The sequence below is a fragment of the Cladophialophora bantiana genome, assembly GCF_000835475.1.
Source record: "Cladophialophora bantiana CBS 173.52 unplaced genomic scaffold supercont1.23, whole genome shotgun sequence".
NCBI lineage: Eukaryota > Fungi > Ascomycota > Eurotiomycetes > Chaetothyriales > Herpotrichiellaceae > Cladophialophora > Cladophialophora bantiana.
In genome coordinates this window covers 516,222-534,021 of record NW_015971597.1, presented here as the reverse complement: position 1 = coordinate 534,021, position 17,800 = coordinate 516,222, and the positions used below count along the sequence as shown (strand labels likewise).

Genomic DNA, 17,800 nt, shown 5'->3' with positions numbered 1-17,800 from the left:
ATAGGAATTTAATCACTTACTATTGTTAGTGAATGGCTATTTAACTACTATATTATTGTCTTCGTTATTAATAATTAAGACGGTCTATCCATACGATGAATTAAGGCTATCTTTATACTCGCAGCGACTCGAGGGCGAGCCGCTTTTTAGAGAGAGAGTAACTATCACGAACCCACCGTTGTCCCTAAGTACTCTACGCCCTTCACCCGAATCGGGTGGACGGTATAGAAAGAAAAGAAAAGGATAAGATAAAGAACGGTTGAGGCATAAGGCTATCGGTTAACGCTGCCTTACCCTTTTCACGTAACAGAAAGAGGGGAAGCTATAAGAGTCTCCTCTCACCTGAATCGGCTGAGAGAGAACTCTTCCTTTTTCTTAAGCGTTGAGTCGTTGTTAATAGGGCTACGTGAATAGAACAAGGCATTCAGCTACTCCAATTCCTTTGTACCTACTGCGTTGCGTAGGTCCCTGATACAAATTCGACGTTCACTATTTGGCGATTCGGAGTTTTCGGGTAAGACTTGGGACCAGCAAATTGTTGCTTCAAACGTAAGTGAAGTGAGCTTTCCACTGACAAAAAGATCTTTCTGACCGCGAGACGCAGGTGTACTATGATTTCCATAAATTCGGATACGATGATGCCAATTTCATCATTGACAAGACTCATTGGTACATGGCGTCGCGCATATCAACGGACGAGCTGTGGCGCGTTACTTATGGTGAGAAGGTAGCCACTCGAGAGGAGCTGCTAGCGAGACAGCCAGCGAAATGGCAAGAAATGATTCCAGGACACCCGACTCTAGAACAGTACAAAATTGTCAACTTCAGCCCCTATCGGGTGCACCAGCGGCTAGCACATGCCATGAGAGTTGGGCGTTTTCTTCTATCTGCGGACGCTGCTCATCGTACGGTATTTCCCGCTCTGAAGTGTCCGAAATATCGTGCTCATTATATTGATAGTATGCAATCCATTTGGAGGTCTCGGTTTGACTGGTGGCATTGTCGACATTGGAGGGCTATCTGACTGCCTTGTTGGCATCTACCAAGGAAAAGCAGACGACAGCATCCTCGATGTTAATTGGCAGGTTCGACGATAGCAGTATTCCGAGGTTATAGATCCGATCTCGAGCAGCCATATCAGACTAATTTTCGACTCGGATCCGGCCACAATGATGGAGACGAACGAATTCCTAAAGCTTGCAAGCGATCAGAGACAGACAAAGCGATTGCGAAGGAAATGATGCCTGCGATCAATGTCATCAAATACGACTTTACACAGCACTATCGGAATGCCTCTGCCGACGGCAGAAATGAGTAAATCACACCAATTACGGTTTCAGGCGTTGCAGGCTGATATTTGGTCCAATCCTGTCGGTAGATGTTGTGTTTTTCACTGGAAAGCCCATTGTTGAACGAAGGTTGAGTTGTGAACCTGTCTGGTTGATTGTGTTCTGTCCCCCCTGGCTATTCAGAGAGACTCTGCCTGTTTATATATACATTGGCTTGTAACCACAAGAGCATTCCCGAAACCTCCTATTCCGTCGTCATCCTGTCACAGATCTGTAGGAACAACGAGGTTGAGGCAGTTTGCGCAGTTGGTGAAGCGTCTAGCGTCTCAGGTGGTTTGCCCCAATGGTGCTCTCGCGACCCTGTCAACACCCATTACAGTACATATATATTCCATGCAAGAGGGTTGATGGTTTTTAGCCATGGTCGTCAGCGATGTATGGCGGCGACTGCTTAGCTTGATATTGCGCCAAATACATTCAAGCAGCCGCCCCGCTCTAAAGTCTCTTTTCTGAAGAACTGGAATGCCTGCGGATCTATGAGAGAAATTTCATCATCTGGCTCCCCTCCTGCGCCCTTAATATAGGAATGAAACTCGGAAATGACAGTCGACGATGCTATGATGTTCCTGTTCTATGAACACGATAATTCGATATTTCTAGTACTGAATCCTAGTCACTTCTTCACAATCACGTCTGATCAGAGCGGCATGAGCTTCGCTTCGTAAGGAAACCTTGACGTCAAAAGGTGCGGAATGTTTCGTGAGCTGCGGTATGGTCATAGTATCAATTGGCTTGTCCGGAACCTGGGTAAAATCGAAGCAATAGAGCAGACGGGCGATTGCGATCCACACGTTCATCTCGCCGACTTTCCATCCTGCACAAACTCTGCGGCCTAAAAACGGGGTTCGTCAGTCAAAGTGCTAGCTACAAAAGCTCTAGAATGGTAGGGACAATTTTACCAGGCCCAAATGCCCAGTGCCCTTTGAGCGGGTTGGTCAAGTCGTCATTTAGAAATCGGTCCGGCCAGAATCGCTCAGGGTCTTCATACTCGTCCGGGCTAAGTGCTATAGCCCATGCATTCCAAGTGAAAACGGTTCCAGCTGGGAACTTGTATCCTTCATACTCATCGTCCTTGATGTGCAGCATTGTTGGTGCTCCAATCTCAGCAATGTTCGGGCGCCAGCGGAAACCCTCCTTCACCACGGCGGTGATGTAACGGAGCTGGTCGCGGTCCGCCCATTGAGGAAGTCGCTCGGCGTGGTGCCCGCAGACAGCGTCTAAATGTACCCTGGCTCGTTCTACCCAGTCGGGATACGTGGCTGCCCCTGCGATTATCTGACCCAGTGTGACTCTCGAAGTGTCACTGCCAGCTTCCATCAAAGTACCAAAGACGAATAATCGCTGCGTCTGGCTCATTTCGGTCACTTCTTTTGTTTGAAGGAAAGCGGTGCCAAAACATTCTTTTTGGTTTCCGTTCATCTTGCGTCTGAGTCTCTCCTCCTCTCTAGCATAGACTCTATCGAATGGCTCGTCAGCAAATAATCTGACTATATTTTATCGTTGGTTGAAGCCTCGGGCCTGAGCTTAGCTACTTACTTCTTTATCTTTTCGAATATTCTCTCACCGCGAGGTCTCCACCACTGGAGTCGCTTTGGCAAGCGATCTAGGATGGGAAACGCATCCACGATATTGACGCCGGGCTGTTGGTTTTCCAGAAAAAGTTCCAAAGTTTCGAAGAGCTCGACAACGTCGGGATCGTCGAGAAGAGATCTTCTCCTAAAAATAACGCTCATAATGACAGAGTTCGCATATCGACCGTTGGCAGACCACCATCGATTCGGCTTTTCCAGATAGTCCCAGAGCAGCTGCTTGGACTCCAGGTCTTCAAACGGCATATAAAGTTTTGTAGAGCTCAGGATTTGATGCATAATCTTACGCAGAGTCCGCCATCGCTCATTGTAGGGCATAAGCACGATTCTGGAATTCCCCGACATGATTCCTTGTGTCATGGGAAACGGCGGCCGTGACGAGTAGATTGCCGCCCGTCGCTCCATGAGATCATTAACGACCCGAGACGAATTCAAGAATACCCAAGTCTGGGATCCGAATTGGCAGGCGAACCTAGCAGTCAAATTGATGTGAGTTTTGTTGCCTGTCTCGAAAATCCTATACCTGAGGCAAGGTTGCTTGCTTACATCTCCCCATATTTATCTGCCAGCTTTTTAGCCCATGGCCCTTGCTGGAGTGCAGGTATCTGGAATGTATTTCCAAATATGGGGATCCCTGGGACGAGCGGAGGTAACTTGTATGATGCGTTTTTGCGAAAGGAGCGAAACCAGCTCTGTACGACAAAAACGACCACAAAGCCGAGAATCAGGGTTCCTGTTACATTCATGGCGACTATTGGATGATATTGGTCGAAGGTTCGTCTTAATTTTTTTTTCTCTGAGTTACAAGGCTGAAACGGTAAGATTGGAGAGGATATGCTAGTGGGATATTTCGTATAACCACGGTGAATTTTGCGTTAACCAGTATCGAGTCTTTGTGAGTGCCCGTTGACAGAAAATATTGCATTGAACCCCCCACCTAGGGCATAGATCAATGTTAGAAGTGGATTTGGTATTCGGTCAGTCGACTAAACTTTACGACAGTATATCCAAATACAGAGTACATCAAACCATTCCCATATCCATCTCTCAGGGAATCTGTTATGATTTTGGGAGTTAATATTTGGGCCTTCATAGCACGATCAGACTATGTACAGGGTTATGAAAGTCATACCTCGGATTTTCCGTCTTCCGTCTCCTAGACACAAGTGGTGATTTACTCGTGTTCTCCCCTCCAGGAACCCTTGTGTCTTGTAGAACGCGGAAATTGTGGGGTTGAAACCCGTTTCGGCGGGGGCTGTGTATGACCCAAGCTCCTCTTCATGTAATCATTATCAGGTGCATTCTCACTCACCAATCTCCACATTCTAGTTCTCCGCTGACAACTCTGAATTTTCAGGGGGCGCTTCCCCATGAAGCACTCGACGCCGGATGGTTTAGACATCTCTCAATGCTCGATATTCTTCGAACGTTTACCTTTGATTCCTACTCCCAGGCTGGACGTCGGCAGCATTCTGCTAGAAGACTTGATCCCACTCCCAATGATGGCTCTACGAGAGTTTCAAACAAAATTTATGCTTGATGGCCTCTTGCAAGCCACCAGTCAATCACTATTTGGGCGGTTGACAACCTTCTCCTTGTCTTACTCGGGTCTTTGCTGTTTCTATAGCCAACTCTGCTGGTTATCGTTACTTATCGTGTTTTCTTTCATCCTTTATCATGATTTCCGGGACTCTTCCTGTCCAAGTTCTCGGGTCCGTGGCGTAGTAATCAGTATCTTAAGGGCCATATATGAGGACGTTGTGGAAGTGCACCATAAGTACCGACGTATCGTCCGTGTGGCGCCTAATCAACTCTCGTGGACGAAGACGTGAAGAAAACCTCCATAGATGTAGCTACAAGGCGAAAAAAGTCGACCCAGTACAACATTTAGGATCCTCGTAACACCGCCTGGGGGTTAGGAACAGTCTTTTACGCGACCAGGACAAGGGAAAGATGGGGGAGGTGTTCCGAGGAGTAAGGCATATGACTAGACTACAAGAGCTGGCAACCACCTTTTGTGACACAAACCCAGAGGTGTCACAATAAACTAGATACAAAAAGCCGCCCTAAGTATGTTTACTGATAGATCATCTCAAAGTGAAGGAGAAGATGGCCAACGACGTAGACAACCTTGACAAAAAGTTTCCAGTTTGTCAGTGTCCTCAAAGTCTCCTATCCATGAGACGTATTGGTCGGGCCTTATCAAAACAACGTATCCTCTGATCGAATCGACTCCATAGTTCTTGTATGCATCACCAAAGGGCTCCAAGTATGAATGGTCGTCCACAAATTCGTTGTTGTATTCCGAGCTTTTTCGCAGGGGCGCAGGAAAGTGTGATAGTTCAACTTCAGTGCGGGGGCCAGAATGAACGGCGATAATGCCGAATAAAGGCATGTATTCCGACGTATAGGTGTTCAAAATGGATAAAGGTGACAACAAATAGTCTGCGAAGGCCAAAACTCGTTCTCGTTGAGGTAGATCGATCATGCTGCCCGCAAAAATTAGTAAGCGCAACTGTCCATTGGACGGAAGTCGATCCTGGAGATGACATGAACGAGCATCGGCCTGATTCAGAACGCGGTAAGAAGGAATTCGCATTCCCAAATGGATGCCCTTGGCAAGGTCCGTTTTCGATAAGACCTTAGAGGAATGATGATTCCTTTGATGACTGGTTTCGTCCACCAAAACTGATGGCGCATAGGTGACGGTGATTCCAGCCACAAATAACTTAGCATCCTCGAAGGTTTGCTTAAATTCCTTAAGAAGGCCGTCTTCTGCTTGATTGAAATCTGGTTCAAGCTTGCCGCTGAAGAGACTGGACCATTTACGATCGAACTCGATGAGCTCTTGAGCTACTGGCCGTCTCTCAGCCTCGTAAGTTGCTAAGATTGACCTAGGTGCTTTGCGTTGTAGGACTTGAGCGATTTTCCACCCTAGATTGTATGCATCCATAAGTGAAACATTCATTCCTTGACCTGCTTTCGGCGAGTGAGTGTGGCAGGCATCTCCCAGGATAAAGACGAGATCGAATTTTGTATACCGAGTACTGACTCGTTGTCCAATCTGGTAGGCAGTGAACCAGTCGCAATAATCGTACTGTAAATTGTATGGCGACATGATTTTCTGTGCTGCTCTCAATATATCCTCGGGGGCGATCTTTGTACTGTCAATTCTTCCGTCCATATTACGCTCGAGATCCTCTAGTTGAATATATAGACAAACAAGCTCGTTTTCTCTGGGAATCACCATTAAGCTTCCATTCCGTGCCGAGTGGATGGAGCATCTGCTTCGAATGTCTGGGAAGTCTGTCAGGGGATGAATATCAAGGACTCCCCATATAAAGTCTGTTTGGTCCCCTTCCATGTCAACTCCAATCTGACGTCGAATCCAGGAGTGTGCACCATCGCAACCAAAGAGATATTTGCATTTGATCATCTCCTGAGTTCCAGCTTTAGCGATCTTATTTATCGCTTGATCCTCTTCTTTTGAAGTAGTGAAATTGGTGGAACGAAATAAGCCGTTAGCTCTAGTATGACCGAACTGTGACGGAGCTGATTCTTGCTCAGAAAGATGGCGAATTCGGAGAGTGATTGGATGACTATCATCACCCTCGATCATCTCGTCGACTTGGTGTAAATCTGGTTGCACCCCATACTCCACATCCGGACCTTCACGCTCTTTTATGGCATCTTTCAGAAACCTTTCAATATATCCTTGGTGTAAGACCGCTCCTTGAAAGCGTGACATATTTGGCGGACCGTCGGCCGTACGAGAACTTCGATATATTCGACCATTACGATCGGGCTGCCAAAAGGAAAACTCGGCCATGGGCTGTGCGATTTTCAATACTCGCTCTTCGAATCCGAACGAATTGAACACTTCTTGTGTTCTACCACCAAGTCCGTCAGCCTACCCTGCGTAAAAAGTCGCCGTCCGCTTGTCGATAATGCGGACGCTCACGCCTTTGAAAGCGGACAGCCAAAGATTTGACATGAGTCCTGCAGGCCCAGCTCCTACAATGACTACATCAACTTCACTAGTTGGAAGCTGAGTGTGATGATCCATATTGAAAGGAATAGAAATATGTCTGGCCGGGTTTTCACAGCCGCCAGCAATTAAACGTGTGAAAGTTTTCACTCAAAAAGACCGAAAGTATCCAAGAGCAAAGGCGGATATATTGTAGTTGCTGTCCTGCGGGAGGTGCGGGAGGGAGAGATTATTGATCAACAACCCTCTTTCAGTTGCCTATTTCTATCGGTGAGAATTCATGCACCCTCATCAGCTCAAGATTAGAATTCGAATTTTCTCTCGAGGTTGAGAGTCAGTCTCCCCTTGGCAGCTGTTTGCAACACCCCGCAACTACTATATCCGCCATTTACAGTAACATTCTGAATGTATCAGTGAACCAAGCTTTGAACCAAATAGTGAGGCAGCAACCTTCCCTATTCGAATATTATTGGTATTTGATCTGTTTCGCGGTGCTCCAACTTGTCGAGAGGAGTCATTTTGCTAATCCTCGCTCTGCTGAAGAAAATCATCCTAGTGTGAAAGGTTGCGCCTCTGCTGTAACTCACATAACAACCTACAGTAGCGACAACATAACGAGTCGGGAAATGGTCTCCTCGACAATCAGTCCTTAAGGATAGCTTCCTTTGTCTATGGGTGTCTTAGAATTTGAGTGGTAGCCAGTAGCTGTTGAGTGCCCTCAAGTCGCCGAACTATCCTCCATAGAGTATGTGGGTTGCTACTTAGCAAACTCAAAAAAGTCCCACTTGATTCAATTGGTAGTTGCGAGAAACTTGCGAAGGCGACGACTTCTTCCTCATCCTTAACCACCCCACGTTTCCTGGATTTGATTGCGACTCTTTTAAAATCCTTTGGATTTCTCCCTGAAGCCTCCATTAGCCAAAAATCGGTACTGAATACAACTACTGTGTTCTACATCTGAAAACAACAACAACGGGCTTCCTAGGTACTCTTGAAGACACCAAACTTCCCCATGTGCCAGCATCTGTCATTCTTAATGAACAAATTGCGATCTCAGAGACGGTCACTTCCCACCTAAAAAGAGGAAAGGGCAAGGACGAGCACATTGTTCTCATCCGACCACCTTCTGACGATCCCAACGATCCGCTTAATTGGATCCCTCTCAAAAAGCTCCGAGCCTTGGTCATCGTTTGTTTCGGAACCTGCCTATATGCAGCAACATTTAGTCCACTACTTAACACGGGGCTGGTTGTGCTCGCTGTGGAATTTAATCGCCCGATTGGCGATATCACCCTGATATCTGGGTATATGTTGCTTGTTGCCGGTGCAACCGCACCACTTGTCTCTGCTTGCTCTCGCAAATGGGACAAACGTCCGGTGTTCCTGGTTTCTGCGCTCTTTGGGATCGTTGGGTCGATCATCGGCTCAGTTTCTTCCTACGAAACCCTTTTAGGGGCACGAATCATTCAAGGGTTCTCTGTTGCAGCTTACAAGAGTCTGGTTGTGTTATGGTCGGCGATTTGTATTGTGTCCATGAACGAGGGAGCTACATGTCGGCAGTGCAATTCCTCCTGGCCAGCGCGGGAAACTTCTCACCTACAATTTGCGGACCAATTACCGAGAATCTCGGCTGGCGATACCTCTTCCACCTCTGTATCTTATTCACGGGATTGTAATTCATTCTACTCCTCTTGTTCGCCCCCGAGACACAGTTTAGACGTGACCACCGGTTTGGCATTGATGAGCTAGCCTATGACAACCTCGAAGAACTCACAGAAATCGAAAAGCGACATTCGTCTCACATTGAATCGCAGGAAGTCCACAAGTCGGGAACGACAACAGGAGTCTGTTCAAGCAATGGACCCGGCCGAGAAAAGACGTTTCCTTCAAGAGCTCGCCATCTTCACGGGAAATTATTGCGATGATAACCTTCTTCAATTGGTTATTGCCCCCTTTGCTGTCTGCACCAATCTTTTCGTTCTCTGGGTAGTAGTCATATCCGGCTACGTTGTCGCAACCTATGTCGCACAGGCGTATGTTCTTGCTCAGATATTCTCTTCTCCGCCGTATTCCTTGTCTGCCGCAGGTATCGGATATCTCTTCCTAGGTCCTTTCACTGGAGGTCTCATTGGTCTTCTTGTCTTTGGCACGATTGCCAATCGAACGACCAAGTGGTGTTCCGCAAAAAATGGCGGCATCTACGAACCAGAGTTCCGCTTACTCCCTACTGTAGGCGGCTTGGCCGCCGGAGCAGGGTTGATGGGCTTTGTTGTCCTTTGCCAACAGTAGGCAAGCTACTATGCCACAGCGGTGATGCCCGGAATCACCGTTTTCGGCATTGCGGCTGTCGCAATTGGCTCAGCGGGGTATGCCTTGGACGCTTTTCGAGACATGAGCAGTGAGATCTTTGTCAGTGCGATTATTTTCAAAACTTCCTCTTCTATGGCTTTAGCTACTTCGTAAATAGCTGGACAGCGACAAGGGGCCCTGCTTATATTTTCTTTGTCTTTGGTGGGGTGACTCTGGCCATCGTAGCGACAACACCTTTGGTTTATGTCTACGGAAAGAAGTACAGAAGTTTTTAGGCAAGACATAATGTGATGCGAATTATGCACATCAAGACGCATTCTGAGCTTTGAGCGTTAGTCGCTCAGGAGCTAGAAAGATATGGAGGACTCTGTTGTGGAATGCTTGAGCGAATCCTGTGCAGTTATCGCTGTTCCAGTGTATGGCTCTGATTGTCTGTCCGGGCTCCAGACAACTATTGGAAAGGAATCATACCAATTCCGCAACTCTGGTTGCATTTATCCTCTTGCGGGGGCGCCGGTTGTTTTCTGTGTGAGCCTGTGTGATGAAGTATCTCATGCTGGTATACTGGTAGAATCGAGCCTGAAGCCACCGGACTCACAGGCGACAGACGGCCTGAATCCCATCGAGGCCATGTTAGACAAAGCCTAACCCTAAATGGTAGGTTTCCTGATCGCGCCTGCTTGGCACCGAAGAATTCTCCACACAAAAAGGCCTTCTGTCCCTAGATAAGTTCTCTTCTGATATCAATCAAGTTATAGTACCTGTGAAATGAGACGTAAAAGTATATTTGAACTAGCTAAATCTATGTGGCCTAGGAGGCTGCTTTTATAGCCACAATTACCAGTGGCTCGGCATATTTCACAGACCTTTTGTCTATCATCCTACGGACCGAGAGACCTCCCTACAAATCTTCCCATTTCTATTGTAATGGGAGAAGTTTGAAGTGGTGGATAGCGTTATGATTGGCTGGGGCGCCGACCCTAGACTATGGTTCTTCTTATATAGTCCTGGGGGACTATCCTTCATAGAATGGACAATCAACCAAGTTACCAACAGAGAGGACTTCCCCTAGTTGAGTGTGCGTGTTGGGAAGAGGCTATACCCACCGCCGTACGAGTTGATACCCATGGCTAGTAGCCTCGCCCCAGTTCACTATTCGTACCATTTCTAAGCGGTGAAGGTAGGAAGCTTTTCACCATGAGGTCTAACGTCGTGCGAGTGGCGGAAGGCATTTCTTCTATATCTGTCCTGACAGTGTCATCTAAGAGATATGTGGCAGTCTGATGTTAGAGACATCCTTGAGACCGACCGCGGGGCCAAAAAGCGCCCAAGGAGGAAGCTTGACCGAACGAAAGCCAGCCTCGATGGATAAGGCTGGAGGAGTCACGTGATTTCCAGGATAGGAAGGAGTTTGTTTGCACACAGAATGAGAGCGGATCTATCTGCTTGATTGTGTTCTGTCCCCTGGCTATTCAGAGAGGCCCTGCCTGTTTATATATACATTGGCCTGTACCCTGAAGAGCATTCCTGAAACCTCTTATTCCGTCGTCATCCTATCACAGGTCTGCGAGAACAACGAGGTTGAGGTAGTTTCCGCAGTTGGTGAAACGCCTAGCGTCTCAGGTGGTTTCCCACAGTGGCGCTCTCGCGACCCTGTCAACAGAATGAGTCTGGACAGCGACTTCCCCAGCGCCTTCGTACAACAGTAGAGCCAGATTCGCAAAGCATCGAGTCTGGGGAAGACTGTGACAAGGGCTGCTTATTATTTGTGTTTTTAGGAGGAGAGGGTGGATTTTGAGAAGTCGTGTACAGCTGCATTATTTTATCTGAGAAAGGAATGTGAGCACCGACTGCTGGCATGCTCCAGGCATTTCCCCGTAGATCTCGTGGCCCTTTCCATTTATGACTTCGAGTTGAGCTTGTTCAACAGTTTGCTTGATTCCTCGCTGCTCTTCTAACTTGGTTGCCGCGCTCTTCGCTGGAGCAAGAATGAGCATAGGGACCTTGATCTGTGAAAGGACTCCTCTCGAGTCCAGAGAAGATAGGAATTTGGCGTAACCGGCCAGCCCCTCAGCCGATGATACTCCGACCTGATCTATCCATCAGTCCACATAGTTTTCGTCTTGGATTGAAATGGTACCCGGCACTTTGGACAATGCCTCTGCCTAGCCCCTCGAGCCGAGCTCACGGCAAGCTGTAGGCCAGTCTTTGTGGCCAAATGCAAATAATGATAGAGCCTTCGGGGGCAGAAATGTCGGAGAAGAGCAAATAATCAGAGATTTGACTCGTTCGGCATGCTTGCATGCGAAGAATTCACCGACCATGCCGCTGGTTAATTCTCCGAGGAAGTGAACCTGACGAATCCCAAGTTGGTCCAGTGTGTCCACTATCTCCTCACAGATTGTGTCAAAGGAGTAATCGTAGGTCCGTTCATCTGGTGTACTAGAGTATCCATGGCCACGAGTGTCACGTCTGATAACTCGATATTTTCTTGCAAGAGCAGGTACCCAATGGTACCAGAAGGCGGCATGTCGAGCAAATCCGTGCTGGATCAGAATGGTTTCGCATGGCAGCCACGGGTCCGTGAAGTTGTCAATGATGAGATGAGTGGTTTGGCCATTTGGATGTGTTATAATCTTTCCACGAGTCGCCGCCTGCATGGTTGAGATGCCGTCAAATTCGAAGGGGGACAACGGATGATGACAGGGTTAAAAGTAGGTCCTGGCATGTGGAGAAGAAAAGATCCCCATCCTTGACAACCAGTCCATACTGGAAGTCTTATCGTAGCGAGACACGCCTATACTACAGTATCATATAGTCCGTACTACCTTCTTTTCTTGTCAGCATGACAGCGCACCACACAACCTCGTCCGATGCAGAGTGTCCCGACCTGACCACCAATACCTCCGAACGGTTTCCATCATGGTTTACCAGTCTTTGCCTTTGTTCCTAGAGAAGGGTACATGTTTGGCGTTAATTCCTGGCCACACGCTGACCTGGCTTCGATTGTGAGAATATTAAGAAATGCACATCTTCCTCAGGTCAATAAGCTGTAGCAGTCGCCAAGGTAAAACAGGCTTCTTTTGTTCTGAAGAACTGGCGATGGCAAGGTTCGAGCCAAGCTATCAGAGACCTACGCAACGCAGCAGGTATAGAGAATTGGAGTAGCTGAATGCCTTGTTCTATTCACGTAGTCCTATTGACAACGACTCAACGCTTAAGAAAAAGGAAGAGTTCTCTCTCACCCGATTCGGGTGAGAGGAAACTCTTATAGCTTCCCCTCTTTTTGTCACGTGAAAAGGGTAGGGCAGCGTTAACCAATAGCCTTATTAACTGATAGCCTTGTGCTTTAGCTCTCCTTAGCTTGTGCTTCAACCATCCTTTGCCTTATCCTTTTCTTTCTATACCGTCCACCCGATTCGGGTGGAGGGCGTAGGGTACTTGGGGACAACGGTGGGCTCGTGCCACAAACCGAGGCTTACGTGGGCAACGCATCACTTCGCTTTACATCAAAGCGACATTGTTGGTTTTGATGGTGACTCTCATATTGGACACAGAACAGGAGTGGTTCTATCTGATTGATTTTGTTCGCGTCCCTCTACCTATTAGAGAGACTCTGCCTGTTTATTTGGCCTGTGATTCGAAGGCCTTTCCTGAAACCTCTTATTCCGTCGCCATGCTATCGTAGATCGACGAGGTCAACGATGTTGAGGTAAGTGGCGAAGTTGGTGAGATAGTTAACGTCTTAGGTGGTTTGTCATAGTGGCGATCTTGCAACCCTGTCAACATCTCATCACATCGTGGTTACGGGTGAAAGTTCAAGAGTCTGGCGAGTGTTAACGTGGTAACCCCTATTTGGCGTCCTTTCTGTCCACCAGCTGACTCTCCCAATCTCTGCCACCTATCACCTTCACCCTCAAGAGCCACCTTTTGATGAGACCATGGTCGTTGGAGACAATTCCCTACTAATGCAGCTCTTACCCAGCTCTGAGGCTCCGTAGAAAGCCTTTGTCTTTCTGATCACTCGGCTGCTGCCTGCGTTGGAAAGCTGATGAGGCCGTCAGCGGAAGGGGTTGCATCTGAGGCGGACCTATATCTGCCTCCTTTGCCACTTTCCAATGATGACTTAATTAAGGCCTATGTATCATTCTCTATCGTGACTTAGGACATGTATCACTAGCAACTACTGCTATTGTCCGGGGGTGATGACGTTCTACTGGTGAAGGAATGGTTTTCTCGAAGACAACAGAGACGTCTCCCGAGCCCGTTTCCATTGCTTAACCTAGATAGGATACCCATATGTAAGCAGCATAATTACAGAGGAGCTATACCGGCGATTGTGCTCGTAGAATCTTTCTGGTGTCTCGAGGAAATTGGCCAAAAGTTCCTTCGACTCGAAATCTTGAATTGGCTGATACTTGACGGCGCTCGTAGCATTGAGCAACACATGGCTCGATTTACGTAAATTTCGCCATCCAGAGCCGTACGCCGTGAAAAACTGGCGTTTCCCCCCACTCGCAACATTTTGAGCAAAGGGTGCCGGCGAACGAGACGAATAGATATTCGATTTCTTATCGAGGCAATCTTTTACGGCTTTGGGCGATGACAACCAAATGTAGTCGGTGCCACCTATCTTTGTGTAGAAGATATCCCCAAACTGCTGATGCCACTGCTTTGCCTTGTGTCTAACAAGCTCCGAATCTGCGAGGTCTAAAAGATTGCCGATGAATGGATATCCCTTGGGACCGGGTGGTAGGTGCTTTCGTCGACTGTCCTAAGGTTTACAGTCAGCCAGGTCCAGTTTGGTGTGAATCATGGCCAAAGTACCTTCCATGTGGTGGGTGTGTTGTAGAGATACAGTCCGAGCAGACCTAGCGGAAAAAGCAGTAGTGAGAGCAAGGCCAGCCTATACCATGATGCAACGAGGTTTCTCAGCTGGACGAGGGAGGATTGCGAGATCATGTTTGTTCATTCGCTACAACAAATACAACAAGCAATACTGTAGCTTATGATAACGGCCTTTCCAGACACCGGGATGATTGTGGTGGTTTCCGATTATTCTTTTTGATCTCCCTAATGAGTATTCCAGGCTCGGGCCGACCTATCAAGGGAAATGTGGAGGTGGCTGTATTTCTCGGGTAGAGATCCTGAAAACCACAATCCCCCCTTGTGGACCACCCCACCGCTGTCTCAGGGCCGCGAACTCATGGGACACATGGGGTGATGGCCAATAGGGTGGAGGTGTGTCCTTTCAAATACGACGAGAAGAAGCCGGCATGGTTGACTATACTCCTCGGCGGTAGCCATGACGACTTACCAAGTTGACCAGGAGCAGTTGAAATCGTTGTGAGGTAAGACTATTCTGATAACAGGATGTGCTTCTGGAATTGGGCGAGCAGCAGTTGAGTTGGCGCATCGTAAGTTGTCTCTGATAGAGCCTCTGCAAAGTGACTGATGAGGAAGAAAGAATATGGTACGAACCTGATCCTGGCCGATTGGAGTGAAGCGCTGTTGAGGGATCTTGCAGAAAAGCTAGATCACAACTACTGAGTTCACTGCATAGCGTAATGCCAAGTGGATGGGCTTACCTTTCTATCGTCAGCAATGTAATCTTCCAGAAAACGAATGTCGCACACTGGAATTATTTGATTCGGGTCTACCAACTTGGCTGGGAGAAGTTTGGAGCAATTGATGCTGTTATATCCAATGCGGGCGTCAGCTCGGGCGAAGTTCACCTCCAACACGACATCGATCCTACGACAAATTTGCTACGAGCTCCCCCGCTGGATACTCTGGAAATCAATCTGATAGCTCATATTTACATGACCAAATGTGTAGCTTATTACTTCGAAAGCAGGCAGGAAAGAAGTGCCAGATCGTCCTCACGTCTTCCGCGGCAACGTTCCTCGATACACCACCTCTTTACTTGTACTCGACTGCCAAAGCGGGTGTGCTGGGCCTAATGCGCTCTCTGCGAACAAACTTGCCAAAATCCAACATCGCCACCAATACTGTTGCTCCGTGGTTCACAGGTAAAGACACAGGCGCCCTCTCTCTCCTAGGCGAAATTAAAATTGACACTAATCGGTTGATGACAGCTACCCCAATGGTTCCCAAGGCACTCACTGATGTGTGGGAGAAACTGCCGGCCAACACCCCAGCCGGGATCGCGATTGCGCTGCTCTTACCAATCATCCAACCTGAAATCAATGGCAAAACCTTTTTTGTTGCCGGCAACGAGATTGTAGAGCTCGAAGACACTCTGGCTAGGAGCCAGCCTCAATGGATGGGAGAAGAGCTCAGCAGAAATGTCGACGAGGGCCAGAGGCGGCTTCTGGGCGCAGATCCTTTCGAATGAAACTCCCAATTTTTTATCATCGCAAGCATGGCGCATTCGCCGCTCTCGCGCCGAGGCGTGGGGTGATGAAACTCTGCACAGAGCCGTGCTTCTAAAGAAGCGGAAGAACTCAGATGTTCGGTCCTGTCTGTGGCGGTCGTTATACTATTCTTGGGAGGCTGCAACGGATATGCTCATCCGAAGAGAGACATAATGTGTGCCTCCTAGATTTGTACCCGCAATCTCGAAGCTTCCTCGTAGGCTTTGGCAAGCTCTTGTAATACAAAGCCAATCCGTGGAGTGACTGAAGAGGCACGTCAGCTTCATGTGACCCACAATAGGCATAGGTATGGTGGATATCAGTGAGCTATGGTCAAGCTCGGAATCAGTCATGCTGAAGGGCTGAAAACAGCAACAGACCAACAGTGCGAACAGGATAGATTGGACATTATGGCGTAAATCTTACCTCCCCAGACCCACGTATCGGTGAAAAATGGAGCCCAAAACCTTGTGACAGCTGCTGCTAAAGACTCGGTGCTTGTAAATCGGATTTGAGCTTCTGTCATGAGGCGATGTACCACTTTTATAGTTTGTCTCTCCGAGTCATTGACAAAATCGTGGGCGAGCTCTGCTTGTTCAATTGCGTGGATCCAGCGGGTGACGAACAGAGCTGGGTATATTTTAGATCGCAGCGCGAGCTAGATTCCCTGTCCTGGGGAGGGAAAGGGACTCACCTGTGTCCCAACCCGCGATGGCATGGTCTACCCACCACGTCAGTGCGGCGGTTTTGAGCGTCAGCAGCACTCCCACCCGAGCAGGAACGAAATGGCCTTCAACCGATCTTGCCACAGCCTTTGTGATTGATTCACTGCGAGGTTGGTCGATGAACAAGTATTTCGAGATGGCATCCACGATTTCACCACGTGTTTCCCTTAGCAGGATAAATCGGTCCAGAGTTGCAGTGAGCATACAAGCACGACTGTACGCAACCCGGAGAACGGCCATGCTGTTGAAAAGCATGGGCCCGTCGTCGTCACTCCAAGTAACCTCATTAGCATTCTTTGCGCTCATGAGGAGGTCTCTGCACCTGTTCAAAGCGGCTTCGGTCTCCATGATATCGCCCAGACCAGCCAATATGGTATGGTTCCCATGATCTCCCGGCAATATTCCAAGATTTTTGGCCGAGGAGATATACCAAATCTGCGTCGCAACTGCGTACATCGCGACAGCAGTTGCGAATGGGGACCATTTCCATGAAGTCTCTGGAATCTCTCTAGCAGTTTGGTCGTACATGAGCTTAGACATCGCCTCTCCCACACTTAATGGTGTTCCTCGAGGTTGATTGTGTTTCAGAAGAAGCCATTGCCTCTCTGAAGGAGCATCCCAGAGGTCTTGATCACCAGGCATTTCCAGAGTCGCAATTTGTGCAGCTGAAAATGCGGGGCAAAAACCGTAAGCGGTACTGAGCATATGGGATGAGATGATGATGCCGTAGAAGATCCTGATGTAATCGGTCAAAAAAAGACTTTGAAATTTTGGCAAGAGAAATCAAACCTCTTGGATGACTTTCGATCCAATCCTCCCATGTCGTATAGTTGACACTCTCACGAACGCTCAGGGAAGTCAAGGCCAAGTGACAGTCATGCGAAATAGTTAGTACAGATTATAATTCACCCGGGAATCCTCACCGTCCATTGTGCCGACAATAGTCCAAAGGCTCTCTTGATCAACCCAGCGTTGCCATTCAAGGTGCCAAATACAGCAAGGAGAAATCGCGCTTGCATCATCCAGAGAGGCAGAGACTTTGGCTGAGACATCTCCTCGGACTGTGGGTTGAATGTTTCAATGACCACCAAAGACTCATTTATGGCCATCCAAGCCGACATACTTCGATCGAACGCCTGTGACGCCTTGCGGTACATACTGATGGCTAATTTCCTTTCTAATCGGTACAATGCTCCAATCGCACATGATCAGAATCAGTGGACTTGATGTTTCTTCCACGGTTGTAGACGAAACATGAAGAATGGGCAGATGTATATGAAAGGCGTCAACATAGCTGCGCAAGCATTTTTCCAATACCAACGCTTCTGGACTTTCATACTCCCACAACTCGTCTTGGCTTAACCTGGTTGTCAGATCCGTGTAAAGTGCCATTCTTGTCTCTTGAGTGATTTTGAAGTGGGTTCTTTTGACTTGTTCGGGCTTTGTCGCCTCTAGAAGACTA

General features: G+C 48.0%; 9 protein-coding genes across 9 annotated transcripts; 3 read left to right on the top strand and 6 right to left on the bottom strand.

The window, feature by feature from the left end:
- Positions 1 to 464: 464 nt before the first annotated feature.
- Positions 465 to 1,318, top strand: Z519_11778 (uncharacterized protein; the record flags this gene model as incomplete). The annotated part of the gene is made up of 3 exons (XM_016769489.1): positions 465 to 549; positions 605 to 905; positions 1,086 to 1,318. Coding segments are annotated over 3 exons (619 nt in total), but the record flags the coding sequence as incomplete, so codon positions are not given.
- A 627-nt stretch (positions 1,319 to 1,945) lies between these two features.
- Positions 1,946 to 3,684, bottom strand: Z519_11777 (uncharacterized protein; the record flags this gene model as incomplete). Its single annotated transcript, XM_016769488.1, has 4 exons — positions 1,946 to 2,181; positions 2,249 to 2,805; positions 2,886 to 3,410; positions 3,485 to 3,684. 4 exons carry the CDS (start codon positions 3,682 to 3,684, stop codon positions 1,946 to 1,948), a joined length of 1,518 nt encoding a protein of 505 aa, XP_016614472.1.
- Positions 3,685 to 5,030: 1,346 nt separating this feature from the next.
- Z519_11776 (uncharacterized protein) lies at positions 5,031 to 7,004 on the bottom strand (the record flags this gene model as incomplete). Its single annotated transcript, XM_016769487.1, has 2 exons — positions 5,031 to 6,828; positions 6,853 to 7,004. 2 exons carry the CDS (start codon positions 7,002 to 7,004, stop codon positions 5,031 to 5,033), a joined length of 1,950 nt encoding a protein of 649 aa, XP_016614471.1.
- Positions 7,005 to 8,783: 1,779 nt separating this feature from the next.
- On the top strand, positions 8,784 to 9,389 carry Z519_11775 (uncharacterized protein; the record flags this gene model as incomplete). Its single annotated transcript, XM_016769486.1, has 2 exons — positions 8,784 to 9,155; positions 9,216 to 9,389. 2 exons carry the CDS (start codon positions 8,784 to 8,786, stop codon positions 9,387 to 9,389), a joined length of 546 nt encoding a protein of 181 aa, XP_016614470.1.
- A 1,664-nt stretch (positions 9,390 to 11,053) lies between these two features.
- Z519_11774 (uncharacterized protein) lies at positions 11,054 to 11,896 on the bottom strand (the record flags this gene model as incomplete). Its single annotated transcript, XM_016769485.1, has 2 exons — positions 11,054 to 11,331; positions 11,425 to 11,896. The coding sequence occupies 2 exons, from the start codon at positions 11,894 to 11,896 to the stop codon at positions 11,054 to 11,056; spliced, it is 750 nt and encodes a 249-aa protein (XP_016614469.1).
- A 1,622-nt stretch (positions 11,897 to 13,518) lies between these two features.
- On the bottom strand, positions 13,519 to 14,198 carry Z519_11773 (uncharacterized protein; the record flags this gene model as incomplete). The annotated part of the gene is made up of 2 exons (XM_016769484.1): positions 13,519 to 14,010; positions 14,064 to 14,198. 2 exons carry the CDS (start codon positions 14,196 to 14,198, stop codon positions 13,519 to 13,521), a joined length of 627 nt encoding a protein of 208 aa, XP_016614468.1.
- Positions 14,199 to 14,803: 605 nt separating this feature from the next.
- On the top strand, positions 14,804 to 15,594 carry Z519_11772 (uncharacterized protein; the record flags this gene model as incomplete). The annotated part of the gene is made up of 2 exons (XM_016769483.1): positions 14,804 to 15,070; positions 15,094 to 15,594. 2 exons carry the CDS (start codon positions 14,804 to 14,806, stop codon positions 15,592 to 15,594), a joined length of 768 nt encoding a protein of 255 aa, XP_016614467.1.
- Positions 15,595 to 15,797: 203 nt separating this feature from the next.
- On the bottom strand, positions 15,798 to 16,980 carry Z519_11771 (uncharacterized protein; the record flags this gene model as incomplete). Its single annotated transcript, XM_016769482.1, has 3 exons — positions 15,798 to 15,877; positions 16,040 to 16,243; positions 16,308 to 16,980. The coding sequence occupies 3 exons, from the start codon at positions 16,978 to 16,980 to the stop codon at positions 15,798 to 15,800; spliced, it is 957 nt and encodes a 318-aa protein (XP_016614466.1).
- Positions 16,981 to 17,433: 453 nt separating this feature from the next.
- On the bottom strand, positions 17,434 to 17,730 carry Z519_11770 (uncharacterized protein; the record flags this gene model as incomplete). The annotated part of the gene is made up of 1 exon (XM_016769481.1): positions 17,434 to 17,730. One exon carries the CDS (start codon positions 17,728 to 17,730, stop codon positions 17,434 to 17,436), a length of 297 nt encoding a protein of 98 aa, XP_016614465.1.
- Positions 17,731 to 17,800: the final 70 nt, after the last annotated feature.